Genomic DNA, 22389 nt, shown 5'->3' with positions numbered 1-22389 from the left:
TCCTTCACTCCCTTTTAGTTTTTTATATATTTTATTTTCTGACCTGTCTATATTTCCCAGTCCTCAACTTCTATCATATATAACACACTTAGCCTTCTGCTATTATTAACTTTTGCACAGCATTTCGTCAGTACTCTCTGTTTGGCTCTTACCCTATCTTCCACTTGTAAGCTCTCTGGATTTCAAATCCCTTTCCAGTCAGTACTCAACAATAAGTCTTTCCTCCTTATCTCGTGCAGTAAGTCTACCTGGATACAGAGTTCCGGGCGATTTTTCTGAACTCTTCCCATTTTCTAAACCTTTTTAGTCATTTTCCTTCATCCCTCTTCCTTCCTCTTCAATCCTCCTGCTTGAAGAAGGAGCCACTGGCTCTGAAAGCTTGCACACTTACATAATCTTCACATATGTTTTCTCCTGCCACTGCTTTGTGACTAGACTTTTTTAATCTATCCAATTACATTATATCTTTGCAACAAAGGCACAAGAAAGACTTAAATAATTATCATTTAATTTGCTTACTGACGTCTTTTTCCAAAGTAATCAGAAATTTAATTAATGGCCTCATATTTGAGAGGAAACAATTTACTCAGCATATCACAGTTTGAATTTCAGAGAGGTTGCCCTACTGCGAACACTATTTATGCTTCTACTCACCAAATATTACATGCCTTAAATATCAAAATATCATGAATTGTTATTTTTTGTGATCTTTTCCAGGTGTCCGATTGTGTAACTTTTAGAAAAACACAGGTTTTAAAGAAATGAAGGCTTTACATACAACTGGTTTGAATCATACTTAATAAACAGAATGCAAAAATTTGAGCTGAATATTTCAAACAATGTTGGGAGGGCAGAAAAATTTAGTGACTGTGGAGAAATCACAAATGGAGTTGCACGGGGTTCAATTTTGGGTCCAGTACTATTTCTTATATATATTGCTTCGTCAGGAAAGAGGGAAGGAGAGGGAAAGACGAAAGGATGTGGGTTTTAAGGGAGAGGGTAAGGAGTCATTCCAATCCCGGGAGCGGAAAGACTTACCTAAGGGGGAAAAAAGGACGGGTATACACTCGCACACACACACATATCCATCCACACATATACAGACACAAGCAGACATATTAAAAGGCAAAGAGTTTGGGCCGAGATGTCAGTCGAGGCGGAAGTGCAGAGGCAAAGATGTTGTTGAATGACAGGTGAGGTATGAGTGGCGGCAACTTGAAATTAGCGGAGATTGAGGCCTGATGGATAATGGGAAGAGAGGATATATTGAAGGGCAAGTTCCCATCTCCGGAGTTCGGATAGATTGGTGTTAGTGGGAAGTATCCAGATAACCCGGACGGTGTAACACTGTGCCAAGATGTGCTGGCCGTGCACCAGGGCATGTTTAGCCACAGGGTGATCCTCATTACCAACAAAAACTGTCTGCCTGTGTCCATTCATGCGAATGGACAGTTTGTTGCTGGTCATTCCCACATAGAATACGTCACAGTGTAGGCAGGTCAGTTGGTAAATCACGTGGGTGCTTTCACACGTGGCTCTGCCTTTGATCATGTACACCTTCCGGGTTACAGGACTGGAGTAAGTGGTGGTGGGAGGGTGCATGGGACAGGTTTTACACCGGGGGCAGTTACAAGGGTAGGAGCCAGAGGGTAGGGAAGGTGGTTTGGGGATTTCATAGGGATGAACTAAGAGGTTACGAAGGTTAGGTGGACGGCGGAAAGACACTCTTGGTGGAGTGGGGAGGTTTTCATGAAGGATGGATCTCATTTCAGGGCAGGATTTGAGGAAGTCGTTTCCCTGCTGGAGAGCCACATTCAGAGTCTGATCCAGTCCCGGAAAGTATCCTGTCACAAGTGGGGCACTTTTGTGGTTCTTCTGTGGGAGGTCCTGGGTTTGAGGGGGTGAGGAAATTCTGGAGTTCTTCTCACTGTGAGTCCAGATCATGAAAATGTCATCAATAAATCTGTACCAAACTTTGGGTTGGCAGGCCTGGGTAACCAAGAAGGCTTCCTCTAAGCGACCCATGAATAGGTTGGCGTACGAGGGGGCCATCCTGGTACCCATGGCTGTTCCCTTTAATTGTTGGTATGTCTGGCCTTCAAAAGTGAAGAAGTTGTGGGTCAGGATTAAGCTGGCTAAGGTAATGAGGAAAGAGGTTTTAGGTAGGGTGGCAGGTGGTCGGCGTGAAAGGAAGTGCTCCATCGCAACGTGGCCCTGGACGTGCGGAATATTTGTGTATAAGGAAGTGGCATCAATGGTTACAAGGATGGTTTCCGGAGGTAACAGATCGGGTAAGGATTCCAGGCGTTCGAGAAAGTGGTTGGTGTCTTTGATGAAGGATGGGAGACTGCATGTAATGGGTTGAAGGTGTTGATCTACGTAGGCAGAGATACATTCTGTGGGGGCTTGGTAACCAGCTACAATGGGACGGCCGGGATGATTGGGTTTGTGAATTTTAGGAAGAAGGTAGAAGGTAGGGGTGCGGGGTGTCGGTGGGGTCAGGAGGTTGATGGAGTCAGGTGAAAGGTTTGGTAGGGGGCCTAAGGTTCTGAGGATTCCTTGAAGCTCATCCTGGACATCAGGAATGGGATTACCTTGGCAAACTTTGTATGTGGTGTTGTCTGAAAGCTGACACAGTCCCTCAGCCACATACTCCCGACGATCAAGTACCACGGTCGTGGAACCCTTGTCCGCCGGAAGAATGACGATGGATTGGTCAGCCTTTAGATCACGGATAGCCTGGGCTTCAGCAGTGGTGATGTTGGGAGTAGGATTAAGGTTTTTTAAGAAGGATTGAGAGGCAAGGCTGGGAGTCAGAAATTCCTGGAAGGTTTGGAGAGGGAGATTTTGAGGAAGAGGAGGTGGGTCCCGCTGTGACGGAGGAAGGAACTGTTCCAGGCAGGGTTCAATTTGGATAGTGTCTTGGGAAGATGGATCATTAGGAGTAGGATTAGAATCATTTTTCTTTGTGGCAAAGTGATATTTCCAGCAGAGAGTACGAGTGTAGGACAGTAAATCTTTGACGAGGGCTGTTTGGTTGAATCTGGGATTGGGGCTGAAGGTGAGGCCTTTGGATAGGACTGAGGTTTCGGATTGGGAGAGAGGTTTGGAGGAAAGGTTAACTACTGAATTAGGGTGTTGCGGTTCCAATTTGTGTTGATTGGAATTTTGAGGTTTTGGAGGGAGTGGAGCTGGAAGTGGGAGATTGAGTAGATGGGAGAGACTGGGTTTGTGTACAATGAGAGGAGGTTGAGGTTTGCTGGAAACATTGTGAAGGGTGAGTGAGTTGCCTTTCCGGAGATGGGAAACCAGGAGATTGGATAGTTTTTTGAGGTGGAGGGTGGCATGCTGTTCTAATTTGTGGTTGGCCTGTAGGAGGTGGCTCTGAACAGCCGGTGTGGATGTGGGAGAGGAAAGATTGAGGACTTTTATTAAGGATAGGAGTTGACGGGTGTGTTCATTGGCTATATATATATATATATATATATATATGGTCTTTAAATATGTCTGCTTGTGTCTGTATATGTGTGGATGGATATGTGTGTGTGTGCGAGTGTATACCCGTCCTTTTTTCCCCATAAGGTAAGTCTTTCCGCTCCCGGGACTGAAATGACTCCTTACCCTCTCCCTTAAAACCCACATCCTTTCGTCTTTCCCTCTCCTTCCCTCTTTCCTGATGAGGCAACAGTTTGTTGCGAAAGCTTGAATTTTGTGTGTGTGTTTGTGTTCGTTTGTGTGTCTGTCGAGCTGCCAGCACTTTCATTTGGTAAGTCACATCATCTTTGTTTTTAGGTGTGTGTGTGTGTGTGTGTGTGGCCTTTACAAATGTCTGCTTGTGTCTGTGTATGGATATGTGTGTGTGTGCGAGTGTATACCTGTCCTTTTTTCCCCCTAAGGTAAGTCTTTCCGCTCCCGGGATTGGAATGACTCCTTACCCTCTCCCTTAAAACCCATATCCTTTTGTCTTTCCTTCTCCTTCCCTCTTTCCTGACGAGGCAACCGTTGGTTGCGAAAGCCAGAATTTTGTGTGTATGTTTGTGTTTGTTTGTGTGTCTATCGACCTGCCAGCGCTTTTGTTCGGTAAGTCTCATCATCTGTCTTTTTAAATATATATATATATATATATATACCTAAAAGCAAAGATGATGTGACTTACCAAATGAAAGTGCTGGCAGGTCGACAGACACACAAACGAACACAAACATACACACAAAATTCAAGCTTTCGCAACAAACTGTTGCCTCATCAGGAAACATCTACATCTACATCTACATTTATACTCCGCAAGCCACCCAACGGTGTGTGGCGGAGGGCACTTTACGTGCCACTGTCATTATCTCCCTTTCCTGTTCCAGTCGCGTATGGTTCGCGGGAAGAACGACTGTCTGAAAGCCTCTGTGCGCGCTCTAATCTCTCTAATTTTACATTCGTGATCTCCACGGGAGGTATAAGTAGGGGGAAGCAATATATTCGATACCTCATCCAGAAACGCACCCTCTCGAAACCTGGCGAGCAAGCTACACCACAATGCAGAGCGCCTCTCTTGCAGAGTCTGCCACTTGAGTTTGTTAAACATCTCCGTAACGCTATCACGGTTACCAAATAACCCTGTGACGAAACGCGCCGCTCTTCTTTGGATCTTCTCTATCTCCTCCGTCAACCCGATCTGGTACGGATCCCACACTGATGAGCAATACTCAAGTATAGGTCGAACGAGTGTTTTGTAAGCCACCTCCTTTGTTGATGGACTACATTTTCTAAGGACTCTCCCAATGAATCTCAACCTGGTACCCGCCTTACCAACAATTAATTTTATATGATCATTCCACTTCAAATCGTTCCGCACGCATACTCCCAGATATTTTACAGAAGTAACTGCTACCAGTGTTTGTTCCGCTATCATATAATCATACAATAAAGGATCCTTCTTTCTATGTATTCGCAATACATTACATTTGTCTACGTTAAGGGTCAGTTGCCACTCCCTGCACCAAGTGCCTATCCGCTGCAGATCTTCCTGCATTTCGCTACAATTTTCTAATGCTGCAACTTCTCTGTATACCACAGCATCATCCGCGAAAAGCCGCATAGAACTTCCGACACTATCTACTAGGTCATTTATATATATTGTGAAAAGAAATGGTCCCTTAACACTCCCCTGTGGCACGCCAGAGGTTACTTTAACGTCTGTAGATGTCTCTCCATTGAGAACAACATGCTGTGTTCTGTTTGCTAAAAACTCTTCAATCCAGCCACACAGCTGGTCTGATATTCCGTAGGCTCTTACTTTGTTTATCAGGCGACAGTGCGGAACTGTATCGAACGCCTTCCGGAAGTCAAGGAAAATGGCATCTACCTGGGAGCCTGTATCTAATATTTTCTGGGTTTCATGAACAAATAAAGCGAGTTGGGTTTCACACGATCGCTGTTTCCGGAATCCATGTTGATTCCTACATAGTAGTTTCTGAGTTTCCAAAAACGACATGATACTCGAACAAAAGACATGTTCTAAAATTCTACAAAGGGGGAAGGAGAGGGAAAGACGAAAGGATGTGGGTTTTAAGGGAGAGGGTAAGGAGTCATTCCAGTCCCGGGAGCGGAAAGACTTACCTTATGGGGAAAAAAGGACAGGTATACACTCGCGCACACACACACACACATATCCATCCACACATATACAGAAACAGGCAGACATTTGTAAAGGCAATGAGTTTGGGCAGAGATGTCAGTCGGGACGGAAGTACAGAGGCAAAGATGATGTTGAAAGACAGGTGAGGTGTGAGCGGCGGCAGATTGAAATTAGAAATTAGCGGAGATTGAGGCCTGGCGGATAGCGAGAAGAGAGGATATGCTGAAGGGCAAGTTCCCATCTCCGGAGTTCTGACAGGTTGGTGTTAGTGGGAAGTATCCAGATAACCCGGACGGTGTAACACTGTGCCAAGATGTGCTGGCCGTGCACCAAGGCATGTTTGGCCACAGGGTGATCCTCATTACCAACAAACACTGTCTGCCTGTGTCCATTCATGCGAATGGACAGTTTGTTGCTGGTCATTCCCACATAGAACGCTTCACAGTGTAGGCAGGTGAGTTGGTAAATCACGCGGGTGCTTTCACACGTGGCTCTGCCTTTGATCGTGTACACCTTCCGGGTTACAGGACTGGAATAGGTGGTGGTGGGAGGGTGCATGGGACAGGTTTTACACCGGGGGGCGGTTACAGGGGTAGGAGCCAGAGGGTAGGGAAGGTGGTTTGGGGATTTCATAGGGATGAACTAAGAGGTTACGAAGGTTAGGTGGACGGCGGAAAGACACTCTTGGTGGAGTGGGGAGGATTTCATGAAGGATGGATCTCATTTCAGGGCAGGATTTGAGGAAGTCGTATCCCTGCTGGAGAGCCACATTCAGAATCTGATCCAGTCCCGGAAAGTATCCTGTCACAAGTGGGGCACTGTTGTGGTTCTTCTGTGGGAGGTTCTGGGTTTGAGAGGATGAGGAAGTGGCTCTGGTTATTTGCTTCTGTACCAGGTCGGGAGGGTAGTTGCGGGATGCGAAAGCTGTTGTCAGGTTGTTGGTGAAATGCTTCAGGGATTCCGGACTGGAGCAGATTCGTTTGCCACGAAGACCTAGGCTGTAAGGAAGGGACCTTTTGATGTGGAATGGGTGGCAGCTGTCGTAATGGAGGTACTGTTGCTTGTTGGTGGGTTTGATGTGGACGGACGTGTGATGCTGGCCATTGGACAGGTGAAGGTCAACATCAAGGAAAGTGGCATGGGATTTGGAGTAGGACCAGGTGAATCTGATGGAACCAAAGGAGTTGAGGTTGGAGAGGAAATTCTGGAGTTCTTCTTCACTGTGAGTCCAGATCATGAAGATGTCATCAATAAATCTGTACCAAACTTTGGGTTGGCAGGCCTGCGTAACCAAGAAGGCTTCCTCTAAGCGACCCATGAATAGGTTGGCGTACGAGGGGGCCATCCTGGTACCCATGGCTGTTCCCTTTAATTGTAGCTGGTTACCAAGCCCCCACAGAACGTATCTCTGCCTACGTGGATCAACACCTTCAACCCATTACATGCAGTCTCCCATCCTTCATCAAAGACACCAACCACTTTCTCGAACGCCTGGAATCCTTACCCAGTCTGTTACCCCCAGAAACCATCCTTGTCACCATTGATGCCACTTCCTTATACACAAATATCCCGCACGTCCAGGGCCTCGCTGCGATGGAGCACTTCCTTTCACGCCGATCACCTGCCACCCTACCTAAAACCTCTTTCCTCATTATCTTAGCCAGCTTCATCCTGACCCACAACTTCTTCACTTTTGAAAACCAGACATACCAACAATTAAAGGGAACAGCCATGGGTACCAGGATGGCCCCCTCGTACGCCAACCTATTCATGGGTCGCTTAGAGGAAGCCTTCTTGGTTACCCAGGCCTGCCAACCCAAAGTTTGGTACAGATTTATTGATGACATCTTCATGATCTGGACTCACAGTGAAGAAGAACTCCAGAATTTCCTCTCCAACCTCAACTCCTTTGGTTCCATCAGATTCACCTGGTCCTACTCCAAATCCCATGCCACTTTCCTTGATGTTGACCTTCACCTGTCCAATGGCCAGCTTCACACGTCCGTCCACATCAAACCCACCAACAAGCAACAGTACCTCCATTACGACAGCTGCCACCCATTCCACATCAAACGGTCCCTTCCCTACAGCCTAGGTCTTCGTGGCAAACGAATCTGCTCCAGTCCGGAATCCCTGAAGCATTACACCAACAACCTGACAACAGCTTTCGCATCCCGCAACTACCCTCCCGACCTGGTACAGAAGCAAATAACCAGAGCCACTTCCTCATCCTCTCAAACCCAGAACCTCCCACAGAAGAACCACAAAAGTGCCCCACTTGTGACAGGATACTTTCCGGGACTGGATCAGATTCTGAATGTGGCTCTCCAGCAGGGATACGACTTCCTCAAATCCTGCCCTGAAATGAGATCCATCCTTCATGAAATCCTCCCCACTCCACCAAGAGTGTCTTTCCGCCGTCCACCTAACCTTCGTAACCTCTTAGTTCATCCCCATGAAATCCCCAAACCACCTTCCCTACCCTCTGGCTCCTACCCCTGTAACCGCCCCCGGTGTAAAACCTGTCCCATGCACCCTCCCACCACCAGCTATTCCAGTCCTGTAACCCGGAAGGTGTACACGATCAAAGGCAGAGCCACGTGTGAAAGCACCCACGTGATTTACCAACTGACCTGCCTACACTGTGAAGCGTTCTATGTGGGAATGACCAGCAACAAACTGTCCATTCGCATGAATGGACACAGGCAGACAGTGTTTGTTGGTAATGAGGATCACCCTGTGGCTAAACATGCCTTGGTGCACGGCCAGCACATCTTGGCACAGTGTTACACCGTCCGGGTTATCTGGATACTTCCCACTAACACCAACCTGTCTGAACTCCGGAGATGGGAACTTGCCCTTCAGCATATCCTCTCTTCTCGCTATCCGCCTGGCCTCAATCTCCGCTAATTTCTAATTTCAATCTGCCGCCGCTCATACCTCACCTGTCTTTCAACATCATCTTTGCCTCTGTACTTCCGTCCCGACTGACATCTCTGCCCAAACTCTTTGCCTTTACAAATGTCTGCTTGTGTCTGTGTATATGCGGATGGATATGTGTGTGTGTGCGCGAGTGTATACCTGTCCTTTTTTCCCCCTAAGGTAAGTCTTTCCGCTCCCGGAATTGGAATGACTCCTTACCCTCTCCCTTAAAACCCATATCCTTTTGCCTTTCCTTCTCCTTCCCTCTTTCCTGACGAGGCAACCGTTGGTTGCGAAAGCTAGATTTTTGTGTGTATGTTTGTGTTTGTTTGTGTGTCTATCGACCTGCCAGCGCTTTTGTTTGGTAAGTCTCATCATCTAACATTCCACGAAGGAAAAATATACCTAAAAACAAAGATGATGTGACTTACCAAATGAAAGTGCTGGCAGGTCGACAGACACACAAACGAACACAAACATACACACAAAATTCAAGCTTTCGCAACAAACTGCTGCCTCATCAGGAGAGAGGGATGGAGAGGGAAAGACGAAAGGATGTGGGTTTTAAGGGAGAGGGTAAGGAGTCATTCCAGTCCCGGGAGCGGAAAGACTTACCTTAGGGGGAAAAAGGGACGGGTGTACACTCACACGCACACACATATCCATCCACACATATACAGACACAAGCAGACATATTTAAAGACAAAGAGTTTGGGCATATATATGTGTGTGTGTGTGTGTGTGTGTGTGTGTGTGTGTGTGTGTGTGTGTGTGTGTGTGAACAACCTTCCACTTAACATTCAGAAGAAGAATTGGTACATTTTGCAGACAATACTAGCATTATAATAAATTCCATTGCAGAGAAAGCAGCTGAAGAAATTGTTAATGATGTTTTTCAAAGAATTATCAAGTGTTTATTTAAAATGGACTCTTCCTAAATTTTGAAAAAAAAAAGAAAAAGAGAAACACAATATTCAATTTCATATAAGAAAGAGGGTTATACCAACAATTGGTGCAGCATATGAACAGGAGTCAGTCAACAGGATAAAATGCTCAAAATGTTTGAGTGTACATACTGATGAAAACTTTTAACTGGAAGAAGAATATTACTGAGCTTCTCAAACAATTAAGTTAAACTACTTTTGCTCTTTGTATAATTGCTACTTCAAAACAAATGAATCAACCTTCTAGCAAATTTTGCATATATCCATACAATAATGTCTTGCAGGATAAGCTTCTATGGTAACTCACCACTCAGAAAGAAAATACTGATTGTATAAAAGCAAGCAGTAAGAATAATATGTGGTGTTCACCCACACTTGTCATGTTAGTGTCTCTTCAAGAAGTTCCGCATTTTCACTGCACTGTCACAATTCAATTCATGTATTCATTAATGAAACTCGTCTTAAATAATCCATCACAATGTGAGAAGAACAGTGACGTCTACACCTACAACACTAGTAAAAATGACCTTTGTTACCCATTACTACAGCTGTCAGTGGGTCAGGGAGGAGTTTAATATGCAACGTCAAACATTTTGATCATTTTCTCAATAACATAGAATGTACGACAGGTAGCTAAGCAAGGTTTAAATTTAACATAACTTAATTTATCTTGCACAATGCATTCTATTCCATAGATGAATTTCTATTTGAAAACTGGCTGTTGCCTGTAAAGAAACTTGTTTTTAAATTTACGATATTATGAAAAGGATAAATTGCTACTCATCATATAGCGGACATGTTGAGTCACAGACACGCACAACCAAAAGGCAACTAATCACATAAGCCTTTGGTCACAAGGCCTACACACACACACACACACACACACACACACACACACACACACACACACACACACACATTTATGCAAATGCACATCACACACGAGACAGTGGTCATTCTTCTGCCACTGGATGAGAAGATCTTTCTCAATAATATTACATTATTTATTTCAGATCACAACTTACTTTTATAGGGGGATCCATTAAATTTTTATTTACTTTTATAACAGGATAATTGATATTCTCATATTTCCTCACAAATTTGTCCTAAGAATTTCATTCACATTAATATGATTTAATCTGTTTTATTTACAAATTGTATAACTTCTTACACTCATACAAAACCATCAACTGCAACAACATGACATATATGAGGGATTTAGAGCACAAGTGACGTGACTCCACTTTTCGTTGAAAACAAGTTACAGAGATATTCGTTAACAGAGAGACATTTACAGTTCAGAGCTACACGTACATAACTCTGAGGTTTCATCATCTGTGCACAGAGTGCAGCACTGTGTTAGTGCTTTAACTGTTTCCCGACTTTGTTCTGAGCACAACGTACGTATGTCAGTAGAAAATGGAATGTGAAGGTTCTTGTAGTGACCATCTTATGGAGTGCTGTTCAGAATATCCACCAGGCAGTGAGGAAAACATTCCTATGAATGATACTATGACACGTAAGCCACACCAATAATTATTAATAATATTCTATATGCAGCAAAAATAAATAAGATACTGTTTCTAACCTAACCTGTCAACAGGTGCTGCATTTTACCATTACATATACACCTGAACAGAAGTGCAATTTATAACAATTACGTATAGTGTATACTGTGAACATACAATAACTGCATTGTAGCACGGAACTACAGTATTTGACAAAACTTTATTTATCATACTTTTAGATTCTGAGGAATAGCATAGGGGGTATAAAATGTTCAAATGGCTCTGATCACTATGGGACTTAACTTCTGAGGTCATCAGTCCCCTAGAACTTAGAACTACTTAAACTTAACTAACCTAAGGACATCACACACATCCATGCCCGAGGCAGGATTCGAACCTGCGACCATAGCGGTCGCGCGGTTCCAGTCTGTAGCACCTAGAACTGCTCAGCCACTCCGGCCGCAAAGTCTCAATGCATGGAAACGGAACATCCGTAAGAATAACAGGAACAGCAGACAATCGTATATATCTCATATTGGAAAGATCGTTCCAGAAAAGATATTTGAGGATGAGGAGTGTAACTGCAGGAGGGAATGTAATGCAAAAATTGAGGCAAGTAGTAAGAGGAAAGAAATATTCGAAAATTTTTAGAAATTAGCAGACTACTCCAAACAGAATGTGTATATTCGGCGATTTGTTCAGTCAAATTCAGTACAAAGAAAATGGTTGAAGGATGGATTTTGTTCTCCAAAAGCTATCATATACAAATACTTTCTTAGGGTAGGAAATAACAGTTTACAAGTGTGCAAAAAATACTTCTTAACGACATTGCAAATAAATGAAGGGAAATTATACAGCTGTATAGGAAAGGAGGAAGTGTTTGCTGTGACTGATTCACGAGGAAGAAAAACACCTGGAAATAAAATAGATGACAGTAGCGTTCAAGAACATATCAAGTTGGTTCCATCATACCAGAGCCATTATACCAGAAAGGATACTCCTGATCAACAATATCTCAGCCAAGACCTCACAGTGAGAAAAACGTATGAACTCTATATTCAATGGTGTAGGAACACTGGCAAAGAACTGGTGAAAGCAAAATATTACTATCATGTTTTCAGTTCAAAATTTAATCTACACTTCAAGCCTCCGTCCAAAGATACTTGTACAACATGTGATGAACTATAGTCGAAGACTGCAACTGAGGACAATCTACAAAAGAGACATAGGCTGCAAAACAACAAGGACGAACACTTAGCACAGGCTGAAGAGTCGATGAAACAAGACAGAAACACAGTATCTGGTGACCAGTATATGTTTACATTTGATTTACAAAAGGCACTGCCCTTTCCAAAACTGCAGACATCTACTGCCTACTATAAGAGAAATTTATATGTGTATAATCTGGGATGCCATACATACAAAGTAATAACTGCATATTCTGATTCATGTACAAGGCAAAACCATAATTGTAACAAAATTAGAATTATATTAATACCTTCAGCTGCTAAAGGGCGTAGATATATATCAACGGGGACAAGTGAAAATGTGTGCCCCGACCAGGACTCGAACCCGTGATCTCCTGCTTACATGGCAGACGCTCTATCCATCTGAGCCACCGAGGGCACAGAGGATAGCGCGACTGCAGGGACTATTTCGCACACGCCTCCCGCAAGACCCACATTCTCACCTTGTATGTCCACACACTACATTCGTACCCCATCACACTCATTACTTGTGGAAGACATTCTTACAAAGCCCCGTAAGAGTTTGGGGAATATGTGTGCATCTGCACAGAAGAAGGAGGTCATGGCCGGTGTTGCCAGAACTATATACTTATATGGGTATGGTGTCTGTTCTTTCAGACATGTCGCGAGAACAGACACCATATCTACATAAGTATAATTGTAACATGTGTGGTTTCTTGATGAAATTAGTGCAAGATGCAGACATGAAAGTGGAAGTAACAAACAACAAATTTATGATACCTGCTCATAGCTATCTGCCCAATGATGCACACTTTGGTCTGATTGAATTAGCCAGTCGCAAAAAACAATATATTTACTCAGCTGGTGACTGCATAGATATTATCTAAGGGTGTAAAAAGATAAAGCCTTTCATTGTTCGCATAATGAAGAATGACGACTTTGTGTCAACAAAGAAGCTGCTAGGCAGCACATTGATAACGAAAGGGGCTACTGACAGGAATCCATTAAATTGGCAGCAAGTCACATGGATGCAATTAGAACAGGCAGTGCCATTGTCCATGAGCTTTAAATCAAGTTTCCATCAAAGTGAAGAATTTCATGAGGTGGACTTTCATAAGCACACGTTAGGCACACCTCTCTCCAGAACCTTGCATCAGTGACACAAGGGAGACTTTACAAGACCAGGTGGACTGTGACAACCAACAAGAAGAATGTGCTTGATCTTCTAAAATTTATTCCTCCTGTGTATCATGCATTCTTCAAGAACTTGCCTACGAAGACATGTAATTGACGTTCAGATTCCCAGGATCAGATTTTGGATAACGAAAACAATGAACCTGTATCCACACAAGGTACAGTTACAGTAGATGACTGACAAACGTGTTCAGTGCACAAACTAAGTAACTCATTTCTTTTTTGTTTAACAAGTCATTTCCTACACATTTCCTGTATGATATTCTGTTTTGTTAATATATTTAGAGATACTTTTGTGCATATTATCCTGTATTTATCAACACAAATAAATTATTAACATTAATAATTGTTTATACACTTCTTAATGAATGTTCCTATTACTCAAAACCCCATAGGTGGAGTTATGTCACTTATGCTCTGAACCCCTCATATTTTTGCTTATTAGCTTTCTGAATCATCGAATAGATCTACTGGGTGGTTCTAATGCTCCAGAGATCTGTAAATGGAAGCCAGCTCTGCATTGTATCTTGTGTTTTAATAATCCAAATGGGATCCATAAGTGGACATTTATACAACACTGTTAATGAAACATGCAGCAACATGAATAAATCATGAGTTAATGTAGATAGCATACAGACTGAAGTGTTACAGTCTAATAAATGCACATATCAGATGATTCTGAAAGGTTCCATCCAAGTTTAAATTTGATTAGTATCTTGGCTAAGTGGATGGTCTGACTGAGTAACTGACTGAGACATGGTCATCAGTGTCATGAGAGGATAGACCAGTGAAGAAGCAGTCACTGTTATACTAAGAAGAACTGCCGAACACTTATTTTCGTTCTCATGTGGGCATACACATTCGCACATGCTGTAAGGAAGCCCTGAAGTAGGGCTGTGATTGTACTTGTAATTAAAATCAGCTGGTATTCTAATTATAGCTCATGTACCAGCACATTTGTACAAAAACCATGGGTCTTCATTGTGTTATGCATGACATGGACCCCTAATCCCAATCATAAGCCTGATTAGCACCATGGGCCTCACATCAGCTTGTTTGTCTCTCCTGTTGTTAACTTTTTTACACTCTTTCATGTTTCTCTCTTGTACCCATCAACTTTCTGTATGCCTTATTTTTCATTTTTTTTTTTTTTTAACTTTGACCACAAATTTCCCTCCTTTTCCTTGAGTTTCCATGTAATGTTTTTGAGCGTTATTACCTGTCAAAACAGAGTAAAAGTAAAACTGACACTCACGAATGAAACATCAGTGTAATGAAAATCTTCTATTCTTAACATTGTTTTCCCCCCAAAGGGAAGGTACACAAGATGCAATCAGGACTTTATGTCTCCTACATGTTTTCTGTATTGTTCAATACATCCTGTAATTCTACAACTTTTTCAATAACAACATCAGCAGTAAGTAGACAGAAGACTGCTGAAGCAAACTTTGTCAAGGAAAAAGTGTATTTCATGAAGCAGTGAGCGATATGTAAGCGAAATGGTGTGACTGGGATGACATACAAATGTATATGCGTGTAGTTGGAGTATAAATTAGAATAACGTTGCAGTATAAACATCATGTAATTAAGTTTTTACTATGCTTATTTGGCAAAATTTTGGGATATCAGCCAAAACTCAACATTGGCTTGAAGCAATATTTCAGTCAGTTTCCTACGTCATTTCCAGGTGATTTTGTTTTAGGATATCATGTAGGAAACTCACGGATGTGTTGCTCTGAGATGGCACTGCTACGTGACTGATATCCTGAGTAGATTTCGTCACAGATATTTGCCAAGAAAGGGCATTCTCATTTGTTCTACATCTACATCTACATTTATACTCCGCAAGCCACCCAACGGTGTGTGGCGGAGGGCACTTTACGTGCCACTGTCATTATCTCCCTTTCCTGTTCCAGTCGCGTATGGTTCGCGGGAAGAACGACTGTCTGAAAGCCTCTGTGCGCGCTCTAATCTCTCTAATTTTACATTCGTGATCTCCTCGGGAGGTATAAGTAGGGGGAAGCAATATATTCGATACCTCATCCAGAAACGCACCCTCTCGAAACCTGGCGAGCAAGCTACACCGCGATGCAGAGCGCCTCTCTTGCAGGGTCTGCCACTTGAGTTTGTTAAACATCTCCGTAACGCTATCACGGTTACCAAATAACCCTGTGACGAAACGCGCCGCTCTTCTTTGGATCTTCTCTATCTCCTCCGTCAACCCGATCTGGTACGGATCCCACACTGATGAGCAATACTCAAGTATAGGTCGAACGAGTGTTTTGTAAGCCACCTCCTTTGTTGATGGACTACATTTTCTAAGGACTCTCCCAATGAATCTCAACCTGGTACCCGCCTTACCAACAATTAATTTTATATGATCATTCCACTTCAAATCGTTCCGCACGCATACTCCCAGATATTTTACAGAAGTAACTGCTACCAGTGTTTGTTCCGCTATCATATAATCATACAATAAAGGATCCTTCTTTCTATGTATTCGCAATACATTACATGTGTCTATGTTAAGGGTCAGTTGCCACTCCCTGCACCAAGTGCCTATCCGCTGCAGATCTTCCTGCATTTCACTACAATTTTCTAATGCTGCAACTTCTCTGTATACTACAGCATCATCCACGAAAAGCCGCATGGAACTTCCGACACTATCTACTAGGTCATTTATATATATTGTGAAAAGCAATGGTCCCTTAACACTCCCCTGTGGCACGCCAGAGGTTACTTTAACGTCTGTAGATGTCTCTCCATTGAGAACAACATGCTGTGTTCTGTTTGCTAAAAACTCTTCAATCCAGCCACACAGCTGGTCTGATATTCCGTAGGCTCTTACTTTGTTTATCAGGCGACAGTGCGGAACTGTATCGAACGCCTTCCGGAAGTCAAGGAAAATGGCATCTACCTGGGAGCCTGTATCTAATATTTTCTGGGTCTCATGAACAAATAAAGCGAGTTGGGTTTCACACGATCGCTGTTTCCGGAATCCATGTTGATTCCTACATAGTAGATTCTGAGTTTCCAAAAAACGACATGATACTCGAGCAAAAGACATGTTCTAAAATTCTACAACAGATCGACGTCAGAGAGATAGGTCTATAGTTTTGCGCATCTGCTCGACGACCCTTCTTGAAGACTGGGACTACCTGTGCTCTTTTCCAATCATTTGGAACCTTCTGTTCCTCTAGAGACTTGCGGTACACGGCTGTTAGAAGGGGGGCAAGTTCTTTCGCGTACTCTGTGTAGAATCGAATTGGTATCCCGTCAGGTACAGTGGACTTTCCTCTGTTGAGTGATTCCAGTTGCTTTTCTATTCCTTGGACACTTATTTCAATGTCAGCCATTTTTTCGTTGGTGCGAGGATTTAGAGAAGGAACAGCAGTGCGGTCTTCCTCTGTGAAACAGCTTTGGAAAAAGGTGTTTAGTATTTCAGTTTTACGCTTGTCATCCTCTGTTTCAATGCCATCATCATCCCGGAGTGTCTGGACATGATGTTTCGAGCCACTTACTGATTTAACGTAAGACCAGAACTTCCTAGGATTTTCTGTCAAGTCGGTACCTAGTATTTTACTTTCGAATTCACTGAACGCTTCACGCATAGCCCTCCTTACGCTAACTTTGACATCGTTTAGCTTCTGTTTGTCTGAGAGGTTTTGGCTGCGTTTAAACTTGGAGTGAAGCTCTCTTTGCTTTCGCAGTAGTTTCCTAACTTTGTTGTTGTACCACGGTGGGTTTTTCCCATCCCTCACAGTTTTGCTCGGCACGTACCTGTCTAAAACGCATTTTACGATTGCCTTGAACTTTTTCCATAAACACTCAACATTGTCAGTGTCGGAACAGAAATTTTCGTTTTGATCTGTTAGGTAGTCTGAAATCTGCCTTCTATTACTCTTGCTAAACAGATAAACCTTCCTCCCTTTTTTTATATTCCTATTAACTTCCATATTCAGGGATGCTGCAACGGCCTTATGATCACTGATTCCCTGTTCTGCACTTACAGAGTCGAAAAGTTCGGGTCTGTTTGTTATCAGTAGGTCCAAGATGTTATCTCCACGAGTCGGTTCTCTGTTTAATTGCTCGAGGTAATTTTCGGATAGTGCACTCAGTATAATGTCACTCGATGCTTGCCAAGTTTAATACTATTTTGTAAGATGCTTTATGGACAACTAGATGCACAATAATAATAATAATAATAAGTTTGATTGCCGCATGAAGCCCTGTCACAGTCACATTATAGTTTCACTGTGCTCCACTAAAACTCATCAATGTTGCTCATCATGTTGACTAGAACACTTCACTTCATAATCATAGGATTGCTCAACTGCTCACTAGAGCACTGTACTGTAGCAAATAGTACAGTAAATGTAGAAATCAGTAAATGGTATGATTGAGGTAAGAACAATATTCTTTCTAAGGGACACATCTGTGATAAATTTTAAGACGAATCTTCTCCAAGGAGCAGCTAAAAACTTTCAGTCTGCAAGTAATTACAATAAAATTCATAACTGACAAAAATAATGTCATTCAACACTGTAATTCCACTGAGGGTAATGTAATTTACAGTATTTTCCCAGTGATTGAGGCCAATTTGAAAAGCAAATGTGGATTTTTACAGAAATACTTCAATGGGAAATGGCAGTTTTCTGGAAATTTTTAAAATAGTAATATGAAGAGCGACTATTCACCAGATACAGGTGAAAAATGATTCGAATCAAAAGAGAAATTCTAGAATATTTTCAACAACAGCTTTTTTTTAGATTGGGTCAAGCTCATTTCAGACCAACAATTCCTGCAACATTTTGGAGAATATAACCCGTAATCTGAGCTTCCTGCATTTCAAACCTTTCTTGGAGATAAAGACAAACATTATTATTGCAATTTCTTTATGAGGGCAAACTACTTGAGACATTTTTTAACACGTAAAATGTTCTTTCTTCACTGGGTAATGGCCTTTCTTTTACAGTAAGTCAACGTTATTTGATGACATATCCGACAAGTATTAAAATTTTTTTTGTTGAGTAAATAACTCACCTGAAACAGCAAGTTCCTGGCAGTATTTTTTATGAAACCAAGGTACATCAGCATCAGGATAATCCAAACAAACTGCACGGTTAAGCTCCATCAAATTATGACGAACACGGACAGGATAAGTATCCTGCAATTCAGCAGAATCACCAACTGTAAATGTAGAATGTATCATCTTCCAGGAATATTAATAGAAATTAACAAAATTCTTAAATAATGATCCATAGCTGATTCGTTGCATATTATAAACTCAACTACAGCATCATTAGTGCCAATCAACCTTTCCATTCAACAATGGAAAACATGCAGCAAATACTGACAAGTTACTTTGCTCTGTATGTGGACAAATAAATAAAAGAATGTGGATGAATTTTTCTTCTTTTACATGGTGTTAACAATCGCCCAATTTGATTTGCAATAACAAGAGTGACACGAAAGCGTATAAAATATTTAGATAACTTATGGGAATGCAGCCAGGTGACGCCTTCAGAAACTGGCAATATTTTGGCATGTGCACATCTCATCATTTTCAAGGCACAAATTTAATGATAGAGATAACCTAAATCTCAGTATGTGGGGCATATGCAGGTAGACAACACATCTGCCATAAACTAGCACCTCCACACAACAAAAGTAACTAAGCCCAGAGTTATCACTACAGTAGTGAAAATTAGTTACCAACAGAAAGGAAGTAGCATTAACCCTGTCCCTCTGTTGTTTGGCTAAGGAGGATCTGACTTAACTTGATTTCAGTGAATGAGGCTTTATCAAGGACACTGTTTACAGAACAAAGGCTCAAGATTTGGTAGATTTGAGACAACAGATGTACACTGCCATTCTTAACAACATGCGGCAAAAAGTAGATATCTTGATATCTTTTACGCTACAAGCAGTGCCCGTACTGAACTGCACCAACATGCATAAAACTGTTTGAGCTCCAGTCTAAAGTGTTGGACAGATAAAGTTATAAACCTAAACAGGTAATAAATGTAAACAAGTGTTTTTGTATACTTCTAGCCCAGAAATACTGTATTCCAGGTGCCAAAGTATTGTTCTGCAACAGCAGATTTGCTCAGTTGCTGTGAGCATGTGTAAAACTTATGCTTAATACACCAGTCCTCCACAGTCCTGATGGTCTGACCAATGAATGATATGCAACAACTGCAAGGGATACAGTAGACACTCCCTTACACAAACCAAGATCATCCTTTACTTACCCTAAAGGGGACCTAATCTTAGATGGTGGTCAAAAAACGCACTTCATGCCATTTTTCCACATAATACAACAAATCCTACTGTAGGCAAAAAGACCATAGACTTAGATCTACTACAGTATTTCACACGCACCTGATTTACAGCTGGTCAACAGTGCAATGTGATCTGGTCTGTCTTTCACTATAACAAATCTGACAAAAGGTGTACTATGTGGCACAGCATCAGTGGCATTGAAACCTGTACATTTTTTTCTGATATGTACATGGTACTTTCGTTATTTGGTCTCACTGAAGTGAAAATTTCATTGTCTTTTTAGAATGTCTGAATTCAATCCATCCAAATATTCCTTTCATGGTGGAGTTGGAAAAGGATGGCTGCCTTCCCTCCCTTGAAGTGTTGCCCTGGAGGAAGGCCGATGGTATGTTGAGGTGTGCCCTTTTTAGGAAGCCAGATCACACTGATTTGTATCTTCAGGCTGATAGCTGTCACCAGCCAGCTCAGTGGGAAGGGATGCTTTGTATCCTGGCAGAGAGGACCCACATCACCTCAGATCCTGAAAGTTTGTCACTTCAAATCGCCTTTTGCCAGAATGGTTATAATGAAGGACATATCAGACACGCATTACATCAATCAACCATGAATGAGTGATGAATATAATGAAGTAGCACTAAAGTCTAAGGCCTTTTTGTCTTACATGAGTAACATTTCCAACAGGATTAGTCATACTCTGTGGAAATGTGGCATGAAATGTGTTTTTAAACCACCATCTAATATTAGGCTCCTTTTACGGGTCTGTGAAGTATGATCTTGGTCTGCATAATGTGGGTGTCTACCAAATCCCTTGCAGATGTGGCATGTCATACATTGGTCAGACAATCAAGACCACAGAGGCCCAATGTAACACGAAAAAGCATCACACACACTTACAATGATAGAGTAAATCTACTATTGTAGAACACGACCTCGCACCGGTCATCCTGTGGAATATAACAACATGGAGATTATTAAGGAAGCAGTGAGATGAAATTAGCAAGTGACCTTACAGATAGACTTGAGGTTTATGCTCGAATCCTGCTTGGAATCCTGCTCTCTCCCAGAACAAACACAGGGACAGAGTTAATGTTACCACACCCATTGGTAATTAACATACACTATCAGTAACTTTTGACTTCGATCATCTTGATTGTGTGATGGCACAACTTGTTTACGTGTGTGTGTTGTCTTCCTGCAGATGTCCCACATACTAATGATTTAAATTTCCTATATAGTGTGCTGTTAATGAATCTGTGCCTTGAACAGGACACTGTGAGCACTTGTCACAATATTGACGGTTGTCAAAGATATCACCAAGTTGCATTCCTGTGAGTTGCCAGGACAACACAGCTAGTGAATAATGACCTATGGCAAGCAATTCATTTTCCAATGAACGATTTTGCAATTTCCTTTAAGGAGGCCGAAGCTAACCCACGAAAAGGAGTGATATCCTGCTTAATAAGTTTGTCTTCATTATGAGAAAATACTAGGGCTAATGCAGGAGTAGGTTTAATAATGAATAAAAAATAGGAGTACGGGTAAGCTACTACAAACAGCATAGTGAACGCATTATTGTGGCCAAGATAGACACGAAGCCCATGCCTACTAGCTCCGCAGATGACGAAGAAATTGATGAAATGTATGATGAGCTAAAAGAAATTATTCAGGTAGTGAAGGGAGACGAAAATTTAATAGTCATGGGTGACTGGAATTCGGGAGTAGGAAAAGGGAGAGAAGGAAACATAGTAGGTGAATATGGATTGGGGCTAAGAAATGAAAGAGGAAGCCGCCTGGTAGAATTTTGCGCAGAGCATAACTTAATCATAGCTAACACTTGGTTTCAACAATCATGAAAGAAGGTTGTATACATGGAAGAACCCTGGATATACTAAGAGGTATCAGATAGATTATATAATGGTAAGACAGAGATTTAGGAACCAGGTTTTAAATTGTAAAACATTTCCAGGGGCAGATGTGGACTCTGACCACAATCTATTGGCTATGACCTGTAGATTAAAACTGAAGAAACTGAAAAAAGGTGGGAATTTAAGGAGATGGGACCTGGATAAACTGAAAGAACCAGAGGTTGTACAGAGTTTCAGGGAGAGCATAAGGGAACAATTGACAGGAATTGGGGAAAGAAATGCAGTAGAAGAAGAATGGGTATCTTTGAGGGATGCAATAGTGAAGGCAGCAGAGGATCAAATAGGTAAAAAGACGAGGGCTAGTAGAAACCCTTGGGTAACAGAAGAAATGTTGAATTTAATTGATGAAAGGAGAAAATATAAAAACACAGTAAATGAAGCAGGCAAAAAGGAATACAAACGTCTCAAAAATGAGATCGACAGGAAGTGCAAAATGGCTAAGCAGGGATGGCTAGAGGACAAATGTAAGGATGTAGAGGCTTATCTCACTAGGGGTAAGATAGATACTGCCTACAGGAAAATTAAAGAGACCTTTGGAGAAAGGAGAACCACTTGTATGAATATCAAGAGCTCTGATGGAAACCCAGTTCTAAGCAAAGAAGGGAAAGCAGAAAGGTGGAAGGAGTATATAGAGGGTCTATACAAGGGCGATGTACTTGAGGACAATATTATGGAAATGGAAGAGGATGTAGATGAAGATGAAATGGGAGATATGATACTGCGTGAAGAGTTTGACAAAGCACTGAAAGACCTGTGCTGAAACAAGGCCCCCGG

General features: G+C 42.1%; 1 protein-coding gene across 2 annotated transcripts in view; it reads right to left on the bottom strand.

Moving 5' to 3' along the window:
* LOC126094627 (FAST kinase domain-containing protein 1, mitochondrial) overlaps nucleotides 1-22389 on the bottom strand; it is a 61277-nt gene that overhangs the window by 8752 nt on the left and 30136 nt on the right. The window contains exon 7 of one of the 2 annotated variants that reach the window (XR_007521856.1): nucleotides 18449-18595. Coding sequence is in view for 1 of the 2 variants with exons in the window: in XM_049909110.1 (XP_049765067.1) it covers nucleotides 18449-18572 (124 nt within the window). In the remaining variant the exon portion in view is untranslated. The remainder of the gene's footprint in view (nucleotides 1-18448; nucleotides 18596-22389) is intronic. The other variant, XM_049909110.1, reaches the window with a different exon arrangement.

Source organism: Schistocerca cancellata, chromosome 8 (genome assembly GCF_023864275.1).
Source record: "Schistocerca cancellata isolate TAMUIC-IGC-003103 chromosome 8, iqSchCanc2.1, whole genome shotgun sequence".
NCBI classification, from domain to species: domain Eukaryota; kingdom Metazoa; phylum Arthropoda; class Insecta; order Orthoptera; family Acrididae; genus Schistocerca; species Schistocerca cancellata.
This window is presented reverse-complemented; position numbering and strand designations above follow the sequence as displayed.